This window comes from Physella acuta, unplaced genomic scaffold (genome assembly GCF_028476545.2).
Source record: "Physella acuta isolate Inbredline_101_S28 unplaced genomic scaffold, ASM2847654v3 ptg001115l, whole genome shotgun sequence".
Taxonomy (NCBI): Eukaryota; Metazoa; Mollusca; class Gastropoda; family Physidae; genus Physella; species Physella acuta.
This window is the reverse complement of record NW_026732632.1, coordinates 121,076-139,419: the sequence shown is the minus strand read 5'-3', so window position 1 is coordinate 139,419 and position 18,344 is coordinate 121,076. Positions and strand designations below refer to the sequence as shown.

Here is an 18,344-nt window from a genome sequence, read left to right as displayed (position 1 = left end):
AGTAAGCTAGATTTTACATATTTTGTATTTGAGACAACTATAATTAAAGAAAGGTTTCGGGTTTGAATGGTATTTAGTATTTAGTCTATATTTACCTTAGGCTAGTCCAAAATAAAACGTATAGGTTATGTCGCTATTTTATTTACAAAACATAATGTGCAGTTATTTAAGTTTATAACACACAAAATCTAATCTTAAATTGGTTTCATAGTACTATCACAGTAATTGTAATACTGTTAAAACGGCATCAAATATAATGGATTTAAGCCTAGTTTATGAATATTTCAAATGCAAACGAATGTCGTAAATTCATTATTTCCCGAGTTATCTCCTACTGACTCCTAGCAACAAACTATTACAATAAATTCAATGAATGTTTTCATTGCTTCATACATGTTTAGTTAAAATAAATCTTCCTAAAACTAATATTAAAACGCATGAGAGACTAATAAATGGCAGACCACGAAGATCAACAGGTCGATGATGAACTGAAATCTCACAAGGAAGGTAAATTTTAAAAATATAATTAATTTTAAATGGAAATTTTGTTTAGACCATTAAAAAAAAAGGCCCTAATTTTTTAAATTAATTTAATTTATTAATTAATTTATTAATTATTTTATATTTTATTATTATTATTATTAAACTTAGGCCTATTGAATAATATTTAATGTTGATATTCTTAAACTTTAGGTCTTAGTTAGGCCTATATATTATTATATTAATTTTATTAATTTATTAGTTTGAAGTTTAAATTTATAATAATATATTTTGAAACAGGAGATTAAGGAATAATAGTGAAAATATTTATAGATCATATAATAAAGTTATAATAATAATATTATGAAAAAACAAGTGAATATGGAATATTTATCAAACACACATTTTTTATATAACTAACATTTAGATCCAGAAGAAGACATAAATGAGAATAACTCTGCTATAGGAAAAGATGAAGAAGATCAAAATAATGAGAACAACGAAAGAACACAAGATGAAAGTGAAAACCAAGGTAGAGTTTGCATGTAAAAAAACTACTACTAAAACTGAATATATAAAATAATTATCCTATATAGGCTCTATACACATATATATATATATATATATATATATATATATATATATATATATATATATATATATATATATATATATATATATATATATATATAAGCCCTATAATTATCTTTATTTATTTATTTTCTTAAGTTGAATTAGATGAAAAACAAACTGAAGATAATGAAGAATTATACTTTGAACAAACTTCATACAATGATGCTGAAAATGAAGAAGTGAATGCAGATGATGCATCTGAAGGCAAAGAAAATGCTGGAATGGAGTATTATCAATATGATGAAGAAGGTACATATACATTTGATTTATTCAAGGCACTTGTCTACCAATAAGTTAAACATCCCAGAACACATGATAATAAGCAAAAATAACATACACAGCAATTAGCAGTAAGTTAGATCCTACAGATACAATTTATTCAAAGTTTAATTTTTCAAACGATTGAGCATCACATTTTTTTTTCAGTATTAGGATATGTACACACTTTTTAAAATTTTATAATCTGTTTTTGTTGTTTCAATCTTTATATCAGTGTGTATAGAGTCAAGTTACTTAGTTTATTTTAATTAGTTATTTCAATTCAAATAAATGTTATCTAACATTTTTGAAAAGGAAAAATAAATAAAGTAAGTTTAACGTTCTTCTTAATATCCATATTTCTTTTCTAATATATTTTAATTAAAACTCATTTAATCCACATCACAGATGCTTTAGCAGGTGAAGATCAAGAGAATCAGGAAGAAAAAGATGTGGAAAGTCCAAAGGAATTTTTTAGAGAACAAACAGAAGATGGAGCAGTGGACGATGAGAAACAGGATGAGAAAGAAGATTTAAATCAGGATGATTCTCAAAATAATTTTTCCAATGATGAACACTCTGCTCAAAATAATATAGAGGATTCTGAAAACTTAAATGAAGAAGAAGTATATGGATACACTGAACCGATAGATGATGAAACAGCTGACAATGAAAGAAGTGATGGGAATGAAGGAATTAATCAGGATGGTTATGAAGATAATATTTTAAATGATGAAGAACTAGTTCAGGATAATGAAGAAGATTTGACTGGTCAGGAAGATGTTGCTGAACAGGATGCATATTCATATTATAATGATGAAGAACAAAATTATAATAATAATAATGTTGATGGTGGAGAAAATGAAGAAGAAAAGAATTATGAAAATGAGCTAATTGAAAATGAAGAAGGTATTTATGCATTATGTGAACATTTTAGAAAGGCTATTAAATTAATTTATTTTCAAAATTTAAGGTGAGCCCAGTAAAGTCGGCATTGAGAATTAATATGATAGAGCTTTATTTATTAGAGCTCTTCTTTATATTTTCCCTTTTCTTTGTCTGGTATATTGTGTGTCACTTATTATAATTAAATGTTGTTTGGTTCAATGCTTGAAGCATTAAATGATATAACTGAAAAAAATACATTTTCAAATACTTTTTTATCAGAAAATGACCATCTATCTACTAATATTCCGGCTGAAGAGGATATTAATGATAATCAGGTGATTTTTTTTTTACACATTGATTATTTTCATTGATTTTAAAATATTAACTAGAGATTATGTATACTTACACATAAAGAAGAAATATAATATCTATGTAACATTATTAATTAAAAACAAACATTAGGCAAATGAAACAGGAAGAACGTCAGAAGAGCCAATAAAATCACCAACAACTGAAGTAGGTACTGAGACAAACCTGCCCGAATTGAACGATGGTGAATCTAACATCACTGTTGGACAAGAGATTCAGTTTGATGCTGAAAAATCCAGTTCTACTCTGTATGACAAGGTAAATTGAAATTGTCATTGTGTCTAACTAAAGCATTTATTTTTTCAAACTTTTTAATTTATAACTTTTATACACAATAAATATATTTTTTTACACACATAGGTACTTCATGTAAAAAGTGAAATGAATCTTTTCCAAAAATATGTTATGTTAAATTTAATTGATCTATTTCCCAGGAAACCTCAAACACAAATAAAAATGCCAGTAAGTAAAAATCATTTTAAAAAATAGCTATATATTAAACATTTATAATAATATATAACATAGAAAGCATACAGAAAGTAATGTATATTTAAAAATGAAACCTTTACAATTATGTATTAAAATATTTATTTTACTCATGTATACCTTTTTGTTTAATAAAAATAAATGCTCATATTATAATTCTTTGAATAGGCACAGCTGATACACTTGTAAGTATAGTTTTTATAAAAAAAAATTATTATTTATGATAACTTCTATGGGAGTAAATCTCTGCTCTATTTAATTCAAGTTAAGCTAATGACAAGCATTAAGTATAGTAATAAGAAAATAACTTATGTTTAATAAAAGTAAAAGCTAGTATCATATGCAAAACAATTGTATGTATTTGAATATATTTTTTACACTGACCAAGATTTAACCTTGTGTGATAAGTAAATATTTATAAGCCAAATGTATCGCCACAAATAAACTCACAATAATTTCTTGTAACGTTACGCATTGTGACTTTCAAGTCCTTAATTCTAATTGAAACTTCAATTAGCTTCTTGATATCAAACTGCTTTAAATAATAAAAGTCCTTTAAATTTTTGTACTTTTTTCAAAGATTTCCCAGTCACCTAAAACAAACTTACCCACACCTGCTAGATCATACACAAGTATTGAAGGTCAAATGTCAACCTCAGCATTGGTAATTCATTGCAGCTTTAATTCTTTAGTAATCAAATGTTCATGGAAATACCTTTTAAAAAAGCATATATGTATATATTTTACTGTGAACAAATATGCTTTAATTATGTAAAGAATGTTATAGTAATTAATCCTTTTCATCTATCCATATATAGATATTTATTAATGATAAAAATTAACTTTTAATATGATCTACATGCTTAGAATATTGTCTGGTCTTTTGGCTTGAATCGCAACGTTCCAGTTCTTAACCTCAGTGATGGTGTACGACATGCAATTATGTACCCTTGTGCACATGTTGGAATTATGTATGATTACAAAAACAACAAACAACATATTCTCCAAGCTCATGTATGTGGTACATTAGATTTTTCTATCTTTTACAAAATACTATCAAATTTACAAATTAAAAAAGTATTATATTAAGTAAGCATAAATATGAGTTTCCCTTGGTTTTAAAATTTAAATGAACATGTTGTAATTTGTAAACAAGGTAGCTTAGTAAGAATGATGAGAAAAGGAGGCTTATTTTAAAATAGAGTATCATTTAACCCTTAAAAAATTAATTTTGATTTGTATTAAGCGTAAGTATATTTATTTATTTATTTTTCAATTAAAATAATTATCTGATCTATATTTGGTTTTTCTTCTAGCTAAATCCTATTACCTGTTCAGCTGTGTCACATGATAAGAGATGGCTAGTCACAGGAGATGTTGGGCCTGATGCCATGGTTAACATATGGGACACCTACACTGGGTTGGTAGAGCTTTAAAAATGTATTCAATCTTGACTAATTTCTGAAATATTTTTACTGACTTTTCAGAATAAATAGTATAATTTTAAAAATACCTGGACTATAATTAATGCTTGTAGGAAAACAAACCATTAGGTCTACATCTTTCATTATTTTATACCTTTAAAATGTTTGTTTTTTACAGTACTCCAATACAGACAATGTTTGATCCCAACCCTAAAGGTGGAGTTGTAGCTGTTGCATTAACACCAGACTCTAGATACCTGGCCACACTAAGTGCTTTACCTATCCAGGTAACACCAGACTCTATATATACCTAAGTGCTTTACCTATCCAGGTAACCTCCCTAACACCAGACTCTAGATACCTGGCTACACTTGTATGTTGCTGTGTTAATTAAAACCTTATTAAAGTAACCTACCTTTTAAGACACCACAGATGAAGCAGATTTTATCGGTGTGGATGAAATTCTTATTTGCCTCAGCCACTTTTATCTGACAGTAAATAGCCTACCCATAATCAGAGCTTTGAATAGCAGTTATATCAATCCTATTAGTTTTCACAAAAATAAAATAATGTAGCCATTTAAAACTCATCAAGAATTTATTTATGACTTTAACTTGTGCACTGTACTTAATGCAAATTTTTTTTTAGCTTGCTTTTCAAGATCCTATCTCCCCCCCCCCCCCCCCCCCCCCCCCCCCTTAGAATCACTTTAGTAGTACAAATGATTTAATTTCTCACTTGTTTTTACAGCATAAAAAATTACGTCCATCATAAAACTATTTTTATCGTAATGTTTTCAAAGAACATTTTAAAATCAATTCTTTCCACTTTGTTACAGACACTTGCCATATGGGATTGGACAGTTGATGGAGATGTTCCCATTTGTTCAGCAGATCTGAAACCTGAATATGGACTACAAAACTTTATCTGCTTTGATTCTACAGACTGCCACCATTTAGTGACCAATAGTGAAACTCAAGTGTTGTTTCTACACTGGGTAAGCCTTTCTTTATATAATGGATTAGGTATTCAACAACGGAGACAGAAGCCATCAGCATGTAGCCATCTTTATTTGTTAACCGGAAGAGGAGCAATGATAGATAAATACAAGGGACATCACTCAATAACAACATTATAAATATAACTAATACAAGAAGAGTGAGTTCCCCTGACCTCACAAATCCCAATATGTTACATCCCTTTACCCTTAGTAAACACAACACATCTCTCAATAGAACAATTTACAGTATCCTAAAATCACCAATTATATTGTAACATGAACACTATGGTAGATTACATCCTTACAAACAATGCACAATATGTTACAACATAATTAAAATACAAAACAATGATGTCAAAGTCCTTTTGACCTTTAAAATCATAGGTCTAACTTATTTGGGACTTTGATTGGCCTGTTTGACCTTCTCAGTGGCTTTTGATTTGGTGACTCAAGATTCTGACCATATGGATTCTCTATCTCAGGAGGTCTAGGATCTAAATCATTAATTCCAGAATTTACATTTTCTGACTCAAGACAACTTGGTTCACTCATATCAACAGAACTTGGTTGTGGAACAAACTGAGTTGGTGTGAACTGTTCAGATTTGGTGGGATTGACAGATTCACACTTATTATCTGCACAAGTTATTTTTAACTGGTCTGCATGTCTACGGACAATAAGTCCATCATTTGTTTTTACTTTATAAGACACAGGTCCTGTACATTGAACAATTTGACCTGGTATCCATTTTTCCTTTCTCCCATAATTTCTCAGATACACATTCTCATTAACACCAAATTCTCTTTCAATGCATGTTTTGTCATGATTTAATGGAACTATTTTTGAATTGGCATCTGGAAGTATTATGCTGTTATTCAGATCCTTGACTGACATAGATTTCTTTGATTGATCAATTTTCTCAGGTACTCTGATAGTGCTTTCCTGGTAACCAAAAATACTGTTTAAAAGTACTATCCTGGACCATATCAATTTGCAACTGTGATCCAGTATTTGAAATGGGTGTATTAAATGGCAAAAATCTTTTTTTTCTTTTCTTTTGATGTTACCCTTTTAGTTTCTGTAAGTGCTAATGATGTTAGCAAGGTTGTTTGATGATCACATTCCTTCTTACTTAAAGCATTTGAAATTGCCATATCACCTTAATCATTTATTAAGTTACAAATACTTTGTTTAGGCAACTCTGACTGATAATGGACTGCATCTTCTCCATCTTTTAGACTTAATTCCATTTTTCTTATTTGACATGGCCTTAAGTCATTATTCACAGATTCTTCAGGCCAACCATTCTTACAGTACTCATATACTTTTATTAAGCACTCATCTTTTTGTGTTTCTCTTTTAATATCATTCAAATTTATATTGGAGTTATCTTCTGGTACATAGCTAAGGCTTTGGTTTTTTAAAGGTAATCTACTAAGACTATCTGCACTATTCTCAGATCCAGGTTTGTATTTCAATTCATAATTGTATGCAGTTAGTGTGATAGCCCATCTTTGAATTCTTGGTGAGGCATGCTCAGGTAGGGTTTTGTTTTCTCCAAATAAACCTAGCAATGGTTTATGATCTGTAAAGATGGTGAATTTCCTACCAAACAGAAACTTATGAAATTTCTTAACACCAAAAATGATGCCTAAGCCTTCCCTATCTAACTGAGAATAATTTTTCTCAGCCTGGTTCAAAGATCTACTGGCAAAAGCAATGGGTCTGTCACCCTTCTCATCCATGTGGGACAAGACTGCTCCTACACCATCTGGTGAAGCATCACATGTTAATATAAGTCTTTTCCCTGGGTCATAGTGAGTTAGTAAGGTGTCAGCAGACAAAGCCTCTTTTGCTGTATTAAAAGCAGTATCTTGTTGTTTACCCCAGTGCCAAGTTGCATTTTTCTGTAGCAGCTTGTACAGTGGTGATAGTTTACCAGACAGATTCCCTATGAACTTTGCATAGTAATTTATCAAGCCCAAAAAAGCTCTTAGTTGTTGGGTATTTTCAGGTTTGGGTGCTTCTTTAATGGCTTTTGTTTTCTCAGGTTGAGGTCTGATACCTTGTTTGCTCAATATATAACCAAGAAAACTAATTTCTGTCAACATGAATTGACATTTATCTTTGTTTATCTTTAAACCTTTTTCACCAACTACTTTCAATACTTTATCAAGTGTTTTAAGATGTTCAGTGTCATTCTTACCAGTTATGTACACATTGTCAAGGTAAACACAAACATTTGGAATATCCTTAAAAATACTGTCCATGACAGCTTGGAAAATTCCAGGGCTGGATGATATGCCAAAACATAGTCTTTCATATTGGTAGAGTCCTTTATGTGTGTTTATTGTCGTATAGACTTTTGAATCTGGATGCAGTTCTAGTTGAGTGTAAGCATGACTAAAGTCTAATTCAGTGAATTTGTCTCCTCCTGCCAAATTCAAAGAAATTTCCTCAATGTTAGGAATAGGGTACCTATTTAGCTCTATTTGCTTATTCAGTGTAGTTTTATAGTCTCCACAAATTCTTATAGAACCATCCTTCTTTAACACTGGCACAATGGGCGTTGCCCAATCGGAATAGTCTACCTTCTTTATGATGCCATTAGATTCCAATCTACTTAGCTCATTTTCAATTTTATTCCTCATTGCATAAGGTGGAACTCTAGCTTTGCAGTATCTTGGATTTGTGTCTTTAATGCTTATCTTCACTGTTCTATCATTTAGTAAACCTGAATTGCCAAAAACACTTTTATTTTCAGATATTACTTTATCTATTGAAGTAAGACTAGATTCTCTTGCATTGTTCAATGAACATATACTCTTCCAATTTAACTTAAGATCACTTAACCAGTTCCTACCTAGTAATGGTGGTCCATTTCCTTCAACCACAAGAAGAGGAAGTTTAACACTTTGACCATTATAACTTACATGAACCATACACTCTCCTATTACCGGAACATTGTCACCTGTGTATGTTGTTAGACACTTGTGACATGGTTGTAGAGGCACTGATCCTCCTGTGACAGCGTCAAAATCTTTCTTTGTGATGACTGTTAGAGATGCTCCAGTGTCAAGTTGGAAGCTGATGCTCTTACCGTTGATATTAACTAGTACATTGATGGGAGCATGACTTATTGATTTCACAGAGAACAGGTTGAAATCCGGCTGCGAATCAGTTTGAGCATTTTCACAGGTAGAGTGGTTCATTGGTTGGGTTAGGTAGTCTTGGTGAGAGTTAACATAGTGCTGCCTTTGGTTGCGGTACTGTCTTGACTGGCTAGATTTAGCAACAGACGAAGACTTTGCAAAGCAGGCCTTGGCAATGTGACCTTGCTTACCGCACTTATAACAAGTTGCTAACTTGAACTTGCACCGATGAGATGCATGGGGACCTTTGCATCGATGACATTTTTGATAATTATTACTAGATTTAGATCTAGGCTTTAAACGTGCAGGCTGTTTAGCATAAGTTGGAATGCTCTGATGGGGTTGGTGTTTATTGACTAACCTGCTGTTTACTGCATGGATCCCTGAAGGCGTTAGAGATTTTGCCGCATCTGATGACTGCTGGAATGAAGTTGCTAGTTGTATTGCTTTTTCTAATGTTAGATCTGACTCGAGCAGCAACTTTCTTTGAACATCAGGACTGTTTACACCTGTCACAAACTTTTCACATAGTCTGTCAGACAGCGTGTCTCCGAATTCACAGAATCTACTTAAATGACGTAAAGCAGCAACATATTCTGATATTGACTCGTTTGGTTGACGAGTCCTACCGTCAAATCTAGCTCTACATAGAAACTTTGATGGTACAGGCGCATGGTGGTCTGTTAGCAGTTTGCTCAGCTCGTTAAAGCTCTTGGTAGTTAGACTAGCTGGTGCGCATAAGTCCTTTAGTAGCCTAAATTGTTGAGGCCCTATGACTGTTAACAAAACAGCTCTCTTTTTGGCTTCTATCGTCACGTTGTTTGCTTCAAGGTAAAAGCTTAACCTATCTAGGTAATCCTGAATGATTTCATCATTCGAATCAAATTCTTTTATTTGGCCATACAGCGCCATTATTCTAGAAATACTTAGCTAATATGCTCTAGCAAACCTCTTTTTTGCGTAAGTAGGTGCTCTTTCTAGTGGATTATCTATCCTCGTCGCCAGATATAATGGATTAGGTATTCAACAACGGAGACAGAAGCCATCAGCATGTAGCCATCTTTATTTGTTAACCGGAAGAGGAGCAATGATAGATAAATACAAGGGACATCACTCAATAACAACATTATAAATATAACTAATACAAGAAGAGTGAGTTCCCCTGACCTCACAAATCCCAATATGTTACACTTTACATAGCTTATCTTGCTCTTTGTTGCTTTGTTAATTTTTTTATTTTAACCCATTGATTACCAATATGTATGTTAAAGTGTAGCTCTTAAAATTTATTTTAAAACACAATTTTAATACATTGTAGTGGTTGATTTGATGATTCTTTTTAAGAGAAATGTATGTATAGTGGAAGAAACAATAAAAATAGTTTATAAAATATCATTTAAACCAAAGTGTAAGCCTAGACCACTATGTATGTTTTCAAGAAATACTTTACTGACTGAATGCTTTTATAAAACCTAGCTATGCAGAGTAATTTGAAAAGTAATATACCTTGTATTTTAGAAAGTTGACTAAGCTAAAGTGTTTTTATTAATATTTTCCACAGGAGGACAACAGTATAAAATATTATGCTCCACCACTCTCTGATGAGGATTTTAATAAACCAGTGGGCCGATACAGCCAGTCCATGTTCCAGATTGGGATTGCTAGGGCCCTTACAGCTACCTCAATTGGCAATCTTGTTGTATGGGATAACAACAGACCTTTATCTAAAAGTTTGTCTTCATAAAAAATTTAAATATTTTAAATCTGGTTATCAATTAATTTAATTTATTTAGTATATTTGTTATCATAGGTCTAACTTGCTTTAAAATGTGATTATATTTCAATTTTGAAATATAGTGTACGTCAGACCAGAGATAGATGTATGGACAGGCCTGCCTAGTAAAATTGTCCATTGTTTCTTTTCAGTTTCTGTCTGTTCATTTGTTCGACATTTGTAGTCTGTTTCTGTTCCAATTTGGAATTTTTAAATTTGTTTTTTATTTTCATTTTTGTCATAGGCTAATCTAGGGAATTGCTTTGGGGTACATCCCTCTAAAAAATAAAAAAAGTTTATAGGGGGAGAGGAGGTTAAAAATATTTTATGTGTATAAAATGCTTTGTACCTATTCTCCACGTAGGGTTCTCAAGAACAATAACCCTTACGCTGTGCATAAAATTTACAGTTGTGTAGCTAGGGGAATATCTAATGGGGAGATGGAGGTTTAACCCTCACAATATATATGTCTTTTTATATATCTCAACTGAAAAATTATGGTTCTTTTAAGTTATAATTATAAACTTTAGAATAAATTGATAAAAAAAAACAACAAGAAATATTGTAAATACAAAAGAAATTATTTTTAAAATAACACTTCTTTGTATATCTACATATTTTGTTTGACGATTCAAAAGAGGCATGTGTTATCTTAAATTTTTAATTTAAAACATTCTACTTTCAATTTTCAGTCCAAAAAAATTTTTTATTGAATCTTAAATTTGAATGGAATACAGTTTAGAGAATGATGTAAAAAATTAGTTTTTTTTTAAATCAGTGCTAAAATTATTTATTAATATTTTCAGTCATGGATGTAAACCAAAGTGCTGATAAAAAACCACTTAAGATTATTAAAGTTCATGACAAGGGAATTAATGTGTTGACCAATACTGATAAGTAAGTGTAAAGCAGGTAACTTAGGATACTTAGCAGTTGTGAGTTGAGGTCTAAAATTCTATATGCTATATTCTATTAGAATACTACGACTCACACTTAAATTTAAATTTGAAATTTTTTTTTCTGTAAGCCTAAAAATATTGTCCATGATATTGACTTAATTGATTTTCACAGCTATATTGTGATTGGTGACACTGCAGGACATATAAAATTTTATGACCAAGGCCTGCGTCTGATATACTGGTAAGGATTTTCATGATATGTAACTCATAAATTCATTTTCTATTTTCTATTTTATACAAATTAAAAACTCTTTGTATATTTTTTAGGTATCAAGAATTCCACTCAGGTTCTTGCACATCAATCTCCTTTGCTCATATGCCAGATTTTGTTCCAGTGTAAGTGATTGCATTAGTTAAAACTGCCTGATGCACACTAACACACATGAAGTAGTATTCTGTTATTAAAAAATAACTTTTTATTTAATAGTTTTCTTTTTTTTAATAATTTTATAATAGGGCAACAGAAGGAAGTAAATATCCATCAGATGCAACAAAACAGGCAAAACCTTTTGTCATTAGAGATTTTATAGTAGGAACAGCTATAGCCATTTACTGCAGTATTAACACAGATGGAAGTAAATTAAAGGTAAATTGTTATTGTATTTACTTATTTCCTTGAATAGACTTTAATTATTATTCATTTTTACTTTCTCATATACTTTCTCCAGATTTATTTTAAAAGTCATTATTAAATACATTTTAGTTACAAAAATTGTGTTTTTTTTTCCATTATTTAACTCTAGCAAGATTAAATATAACAATCGCTACATCTAATTGTTAATGTCCAATAAACTTCTGTAAATATATTCATAGTGCAATGCACAATTGATAATTTTACTTTACAGTATTTCAGTGATACATGTAACAATTCCATTTTTTTGTTTAGATAATTCATAGGGAGCATGATGCAGCTGTACATGCATTAGCTGCTCACCCAAAATTGTAAGTGTCTTAAATTTAAAGATGATAGTAAAATATGTAAGAACATTTTTAGAAAATCTGTATAATTTGTTATGAACAACTTTTCTTCTTGTGTTCTTAACCTTTGGCTTAATTTCTGTTTGAAATATTTTAAAAAATTGATTTGGTGAACTTCTTTTTAACAATTTATATAACAGTTGGAGAACAAATCATAGTTATATATTTATACCATTGGTCTGAATTATATTCTTTACATTTTGTTTTGGTTTGTTTATTCTTATCTTTTAAACTCCTGATTTATTTTTCAGGCCTATTGTGGCCATAGGAAGCTACTCAGGTCTACTTAAGCTATGGAATTATAGAACAAAGTAAGGGGATTCTGAACAATTATTTAAAAACAGAAAATTATTGCCAACTTTTTAAAATATTAATTTAAGAAATATTTTTCTGTAACTTTTCAATAATTGTTCTTTTTACTTTCCCACAGAGAAGTTGTAGCATCAAAAATATTTGAAAAGTCACATATTCAGTGTTGCACATTTGATCCTAAAGGATTCAACATTGGTAGGTGATAATGGAATATGGTGTATGCCAGCATATAGAAATGTTACATCATATATTTTAAAAATAAAACTAAATTTATAATTTTTTTCACCTAGTATTTCCTTGATCAAAAGTCTACTAGTTTTGTAGCTGATATATCAGTAGCGTTTAGAGGGATTTCCAATTGGAAATTTTCCAACACGTCGATGGTCTGGGGGTGTGTTACATACCAATTAGCCAAAATTTAGTATTCAATATTGAGAGTCCATGGACAACACATCACTGTTATATACAATAGTGATATTGCCAAATAAAATGCTTCTTATTTTATCTTAACTTCAGTAATATGTTTGCAGTATAAAATTTGGAGTTTTTAGAGTGAGCTGTATCAAAAATTCTTATTTTACAATTTAAACTAGTAAAACTAGTTTTGCTAAATGAAAATGTGTTTTTGTTGTAAATATAAAATTAATTTACTTAACCATGAATACTTTTACATAATCTTATACAACAAAATTTTATACATATAATAATGTATTAATGGTAATGTGGTGTGATTTTTAAAAAAAAACACTCTGGTATAACAAGAGCACATTTATATTCCCTTCAGCAATTGGATGTACAAATGGCGCCCTCTTTCTTGTTGACTCTGTGGCATTGCTAGATCAGCTAAAAGAACCCTTCAAGTATGCCAGAGATGCTATCACCCACATAGCTTTCAGCCACAACTCCATGTTCATGGCAACTGCTGTAAGAATCGTAATTTAACTTGTAAAAATATGATAGCCAATGAATGTAGTAGGCCCTACTGTTTTGTTTTAGAAATACAGAAATAGATTGATTGATGTTTTTAGTAATGTAAAAATATTTCAATAATTAGTTGTTAATTATAGGAGTTTTCCAAACCTAGGTCAATTCACAGAAAAAGTTATCATTGAAAACTCAATTATTTTATTTTTAACGACTGTAAAACAATAAATCAAACACAGAGGCTTACATTTTATTGTACCATATTTCTGTATAGGACCTACAATTTTAAAACAGTTAAAATTTCTATTGTGTCCAGGATGCTGGTTTTACAATTACTGTATACAAACGCCAGCGCAAGGAAATGCGAAGTCCTTACATTTGGCATGGAAGATACAGATCTCACTACAAACCTATAAAAGATTTACTTTTTGAAATACACTTAGACACTAATATGCCTAAGCTATTATCACTTGGAGAAGACAGAATGTTGGTAAGAATCTGGAGAAAATTTCCTTGACAAAAATGTTTAGTGTAATATATTAAAAAGTATTCAAGTAGAAACTATTGTTATTTTTTAGAGAACCATTCATACATACTTTTAAATTAGCTAATTAATGTTTCACAAATTATGGAGTTTGCGGGTTATGAAAACATAACTATTATTATTATGTTTTTTGCAGATTGAGTATGATCTTTTCCACCATGGAAAGACTAACAAAGTTGTACCATGTGCATTTGATAGAATAGAACAAGCTGCTATTCCTCAATGCATGACAAAATATCCCCCTATCACTAAAGAACAGTTTTTCCTTACAGCAAATGATCAGGTAAGCAGGCATATACATCAACTATGTATATTAAAAAGTAAGATGTTTAAAACCTAAACTTATCTCTAACTTATGACTGTAAGACAAAATCCATTCCCAACCGATGGTTAATGGACATCAACAAACTGACAAAAATTCTTCCATCATTGTTGGTGACATGGAAAAAATCGTTTTTTGTCAATTTTGCAACCATAGCATAAATACCTGTAATATAAATATGAAAGAATCTTTCTAAGTTGAGTTAAATTTGTATTATAATAAATGTTTTTTCCCCAAATATTTTTGTGAACAGTACAAGTTTAAATGCTACAACAGTACAACCAAGATGTGCAGAAAAGTAGTATTAGGACCAACATATGGATCTCCTATCAGAAAGTATTAACTTATTATATAACATTTTTTTCTTAAAAACTGTATGTTAGAAATTTTTTTAAAGATCATCTTTAGAGCTTCATTGCATCTAGGCAAAAACTAGCTTTGGATTAAAAACAACCACATTTCAAACCTTTGATTTTTTTTAACAAGGTTTAAAATATGAAAATAAAATGAGCTGTAGTTAATAGAGCCACAACTTTAAGTTTTAATTATTGATATAACATCCGTTATATAAATCTAACACAATGTAAGGTTATATCTATAGCTCTTAATTGTAGTTAAAAGAACCAAATTATCAATTTATCCTCATAAAGAATGAACAACACATTTCATGTTTTTTTACAGAATGATGGTTGTCCCAACTGACAAAGATGAAACCAAAAACAGATTCCTTGCATACATCACAGATGATAAAATTGGACTGCATTTTTTGCCAGCAACTGGCAATCCACACCTTGCTATGGCTCTCATTGCACATCCAAGTGGAGTTAGTCAACATTTTTATATATTAGGAGTTTTGTTTACATATATATATATATATATATATATATATATATATATATATATATATATATATATATATATATATATATATATATATATATATATATATATATATATATATATATATATATATATATATATATATATATATATATATATATATATATATATATATATATATATATATATATATATATATATATATATATGATTTAATTCTTATATATAAATTTTCTCTTTGCAGGTTTCCAACTTGACTTGTAGTTTTGATGGAGCATATTTGTTTACAGCTGGTGGACCAGATTTTGCAGTTCACATGTGGGAAATAAACATTGCGTAAGTCCCTGTAGTTAAAAATATTTACTCAAAATCTGTTAGAAAAATCTTGTGTGCAAGACACATGGGACAGAGGAAGTAGAGTTCATTTGTTACAGAGATGTCAACTTATGAAGGGATAGTGTTGTCAGCACTATGCCCAGCATCCTTTGCTTTCCAGGGATGTTCTACTGACTTGAAATCAGATTCAAACTTGAGACTTTTTGGTCAGCAGATTAGCGCTCTACTGCTATATCTATTTTTAGAAAAATACAATGCTCTTAAAAATATTTAGTCCTGGGTTTTAATTTGAAAATATTTAAGTCCTTTATTTTATTTTCTAAAATGATATCTAAAACTATTTTTTTTACAAACATAAGGGCCTTGAGTGCCCAGGCTAAACTTGGAGGAGAAGATCTGGTCCCATTCTATGGGTTGCTAGAGGGAGGAAGAGATGGAGAACTATTTGCAGAACTAGAAGATTTATTTTACTATGCTCAACTCAGACAGTAAGTATTTGTTCCATGTGGCATCTATCAATCAACTCAGACTGTTTACTAGCTGCTGTTCAGCGTGACTTCTATCAATACAAATTATTGCAAAATGTACTGCTCTTACATGGTTTGGATTTTTCTATGGCTCTTCTGCTGAAGCAGATCCAGTTGATATTAAATTTAGATCTGTTGTATTAGTTATATTGTCTGTTATTATCCATAGTAGCCTCACTGTTACTCTCTCATTTTTACTTTACAATGTATCGTGACTGCAACATTAATAGTATGTTTTCATACTATATATTATTTTGCTAATTTGTACTCTTCAAAAATAATTCACATTTTCTTGTTATAATAACCCCCTACCTTAAAAAGTTGTTTATTTGCTTTAATTTTATCAATTCAATAGAACTATTCTGCAAAATTTTGAGAACAGAATATAATGAGTGAATATTTCTTAAATTTATCACAATAAGTACTGTAACATTTTAAAATTTCTAATAGCCAAGGTATAAATTGTCTGGATACAAGACAAATCAGCAACAGAGTGCCACTCACTGAGGTGCCATATATCATGAGAGCCATGGGGTTTTATCCCTCTGAACAAGAGGTGACTACTTTTTTTTATTCCAATATTATTATTTATTTTCAGAGCAATCCACATTATTTTGAATGATCTGTGGTCAAATTTTACTTAACTTTGTAATATAATTTTTAACTTAGAAATAATATTTGAAGCTAAACTGTAAATGTAAAGAACATTTTTTTTTAGCATCAGAGTAATACTAAAGCAAACATTCTGTTCAAACTGTGTGCCTGACTAGTAGTCCCAGTAACCACCAGTAATGTAGTACTTTATTTTCTTCAATTATTTTTTGAATAAAGTTTTTTTTAACTTTTCAGATTGAAGACATGCTTAATGAAATCAAATATGATGAATATGTCAATCTGGGTCACTACCAAGAGGACATTGACCTTGGGGGGTTTATAAAATGTGAGTACCTTCTCTGGTGTTTGCATATATTCAATCAAAAGTTTTTTGTAAAAAAAACGACTTTCTAATTGATTAAATTCTTAATAAATCTGACTTGTTATTATTGCTGCTAACAGTGTACGTGAACCACCGGCCAGCCTTTGGTTTATCTGCTGAAAAGCTGCTGTGGGCTTTTGAAACCTTGGCTGAATCTGTGGAACTGGGGAAAGGAGGAATGATAGAGCGAGGAGATTTCCTTCAGATGCTTGAGAGAAAAGGTTTTTGGTTTTAGTTTTTACCACCTATTTTCCTGACGTTAAGATATAAAATGTCTAGAGAATTTGAGCAAGTCTTCTAATACAACTAAATCATAACTGCTGACATTATTTTAGGTGAGCACATGACAGAGGAAGAGCTAACAGACCACCTGACTACTCTGCTAGGATTCAATAAAGAAGGTGGATCAGCTGAAGAGGATCATGTAGAGACATCAGAAGAGTATGGGCACTTTATCCATGATGCGCTACCATTTGATATCAATGCCGAGATTCTTATAAATGAAATACTAGGGTTCTCAATGACGGTGGATCCACCAGCAAAAGTTGGTACCAAAGATGTTGTCAAATCTGGAGCATCTTAGTGCAGTCTTTTCCAATATTGCCTACTTTATTGCATCCTTAAAATGTCTTTTTGCTTAAAATTGAGTGAAATAATGTTGATTTATTTTTTTTAAAAGTTTATTTTTACTGAAATATATATTGATTTCATTCTTACCAGCCATCTTTCATGTGATTTATTAGCATATCATAATTAACAAGTGTTTTTTTTAACATTTTTGATTGTTCAACATCAAACTGTTTAGTGTACGTGGCATAGTGTACGTAACAGTTTTACAATTAGTACATTTCATTTTATTCATCCAGTAAACAAATATGCTATGCAAACTAGTTTTATCTTGGGAAAGTTTGTATGAACTTGTGTTAAAGAGCTAAAATACTTAAAAAAAGAATGTCCAATATTCTATCATGTGGTGTAAATATACTTATCTTACTTCTTTAATACATCTGAAGCTAATTTTAAAAATGTACATAATGACTATATTGAACATATTTATTATTAAATGATTTAAAATATTTGTTGAATTGTTAGTATCTTTTAAAAGCTTACAAAATTTACTATCAAAATTCTTGTTTAAAATTTTTATTCCTAAAGATTTTGA

General features: G+C 30.3%; 1 protein-coding gene across 2 annotated transcripts; it reads left to right on the top strand.

Annotated features, from left to right (window-relative positions):
- Positions 1-320: 320 nt before the first annotated feature.
- On the top strand, positions 321-18,325 carry LOC131955910 (cilia- and flagella-associated protein 251). 2 transcript variants are annotated; one of them, XM_059320222.1, is made up of 33 exons: positions 321-507; positions 908-1,012; positions 1,210-1,362; positions 1,780-2,280; positions 2,539-2,594; positions 2,722-2,886; positions 3,063-3,090; positions 3,283-3,299; positions 3,695-3,778; positions 3,982-4,128; positions 4,431-4,534; positions 4,717-4,825; positions 5,377-5,535; positions 10,252-10,420; positions 10,548-10,589; positions 11,271-11,361; positions 11,536-11,604; positions 11,691-11,759; positions 11,880-12,009; positions 12,310-12,365; positions 12,653-12,712; positions 12,832-12,908; positions 13,498-13,637; positions 13,954-14,127; positions 14,318-14,464; positions 14,757-14,839; positions 15,185-15,326; positions 15,588-15,679; positions 16,039-16,167; positions 16,657-16,762; positions 17,056-17,146; positions 17,263-17,403; positions 17,518-18,325. In XM_059320222.1, the coding sequence occupies exons 1-33, from the start codon at positions 453-455 to the stop codon at positions 17,763-17,765; spliced, it is 3,939 nt and encodes a 1,312-aa protein (XP_059176205.1). In that variant the 5' UTR covers positions 321-452; the 3' UTR covers positions 17,766-18,325. The 2 variants fall into 2 exon arrangements, with proteins under 2 accessions (XP_059176205.1, XP_059176207.1); XM_059320224.1 differs by lacking the exon at positions 10,548-10,589.
- Positions 18,326-18,344: the final 19 nt, after the last annotated feature.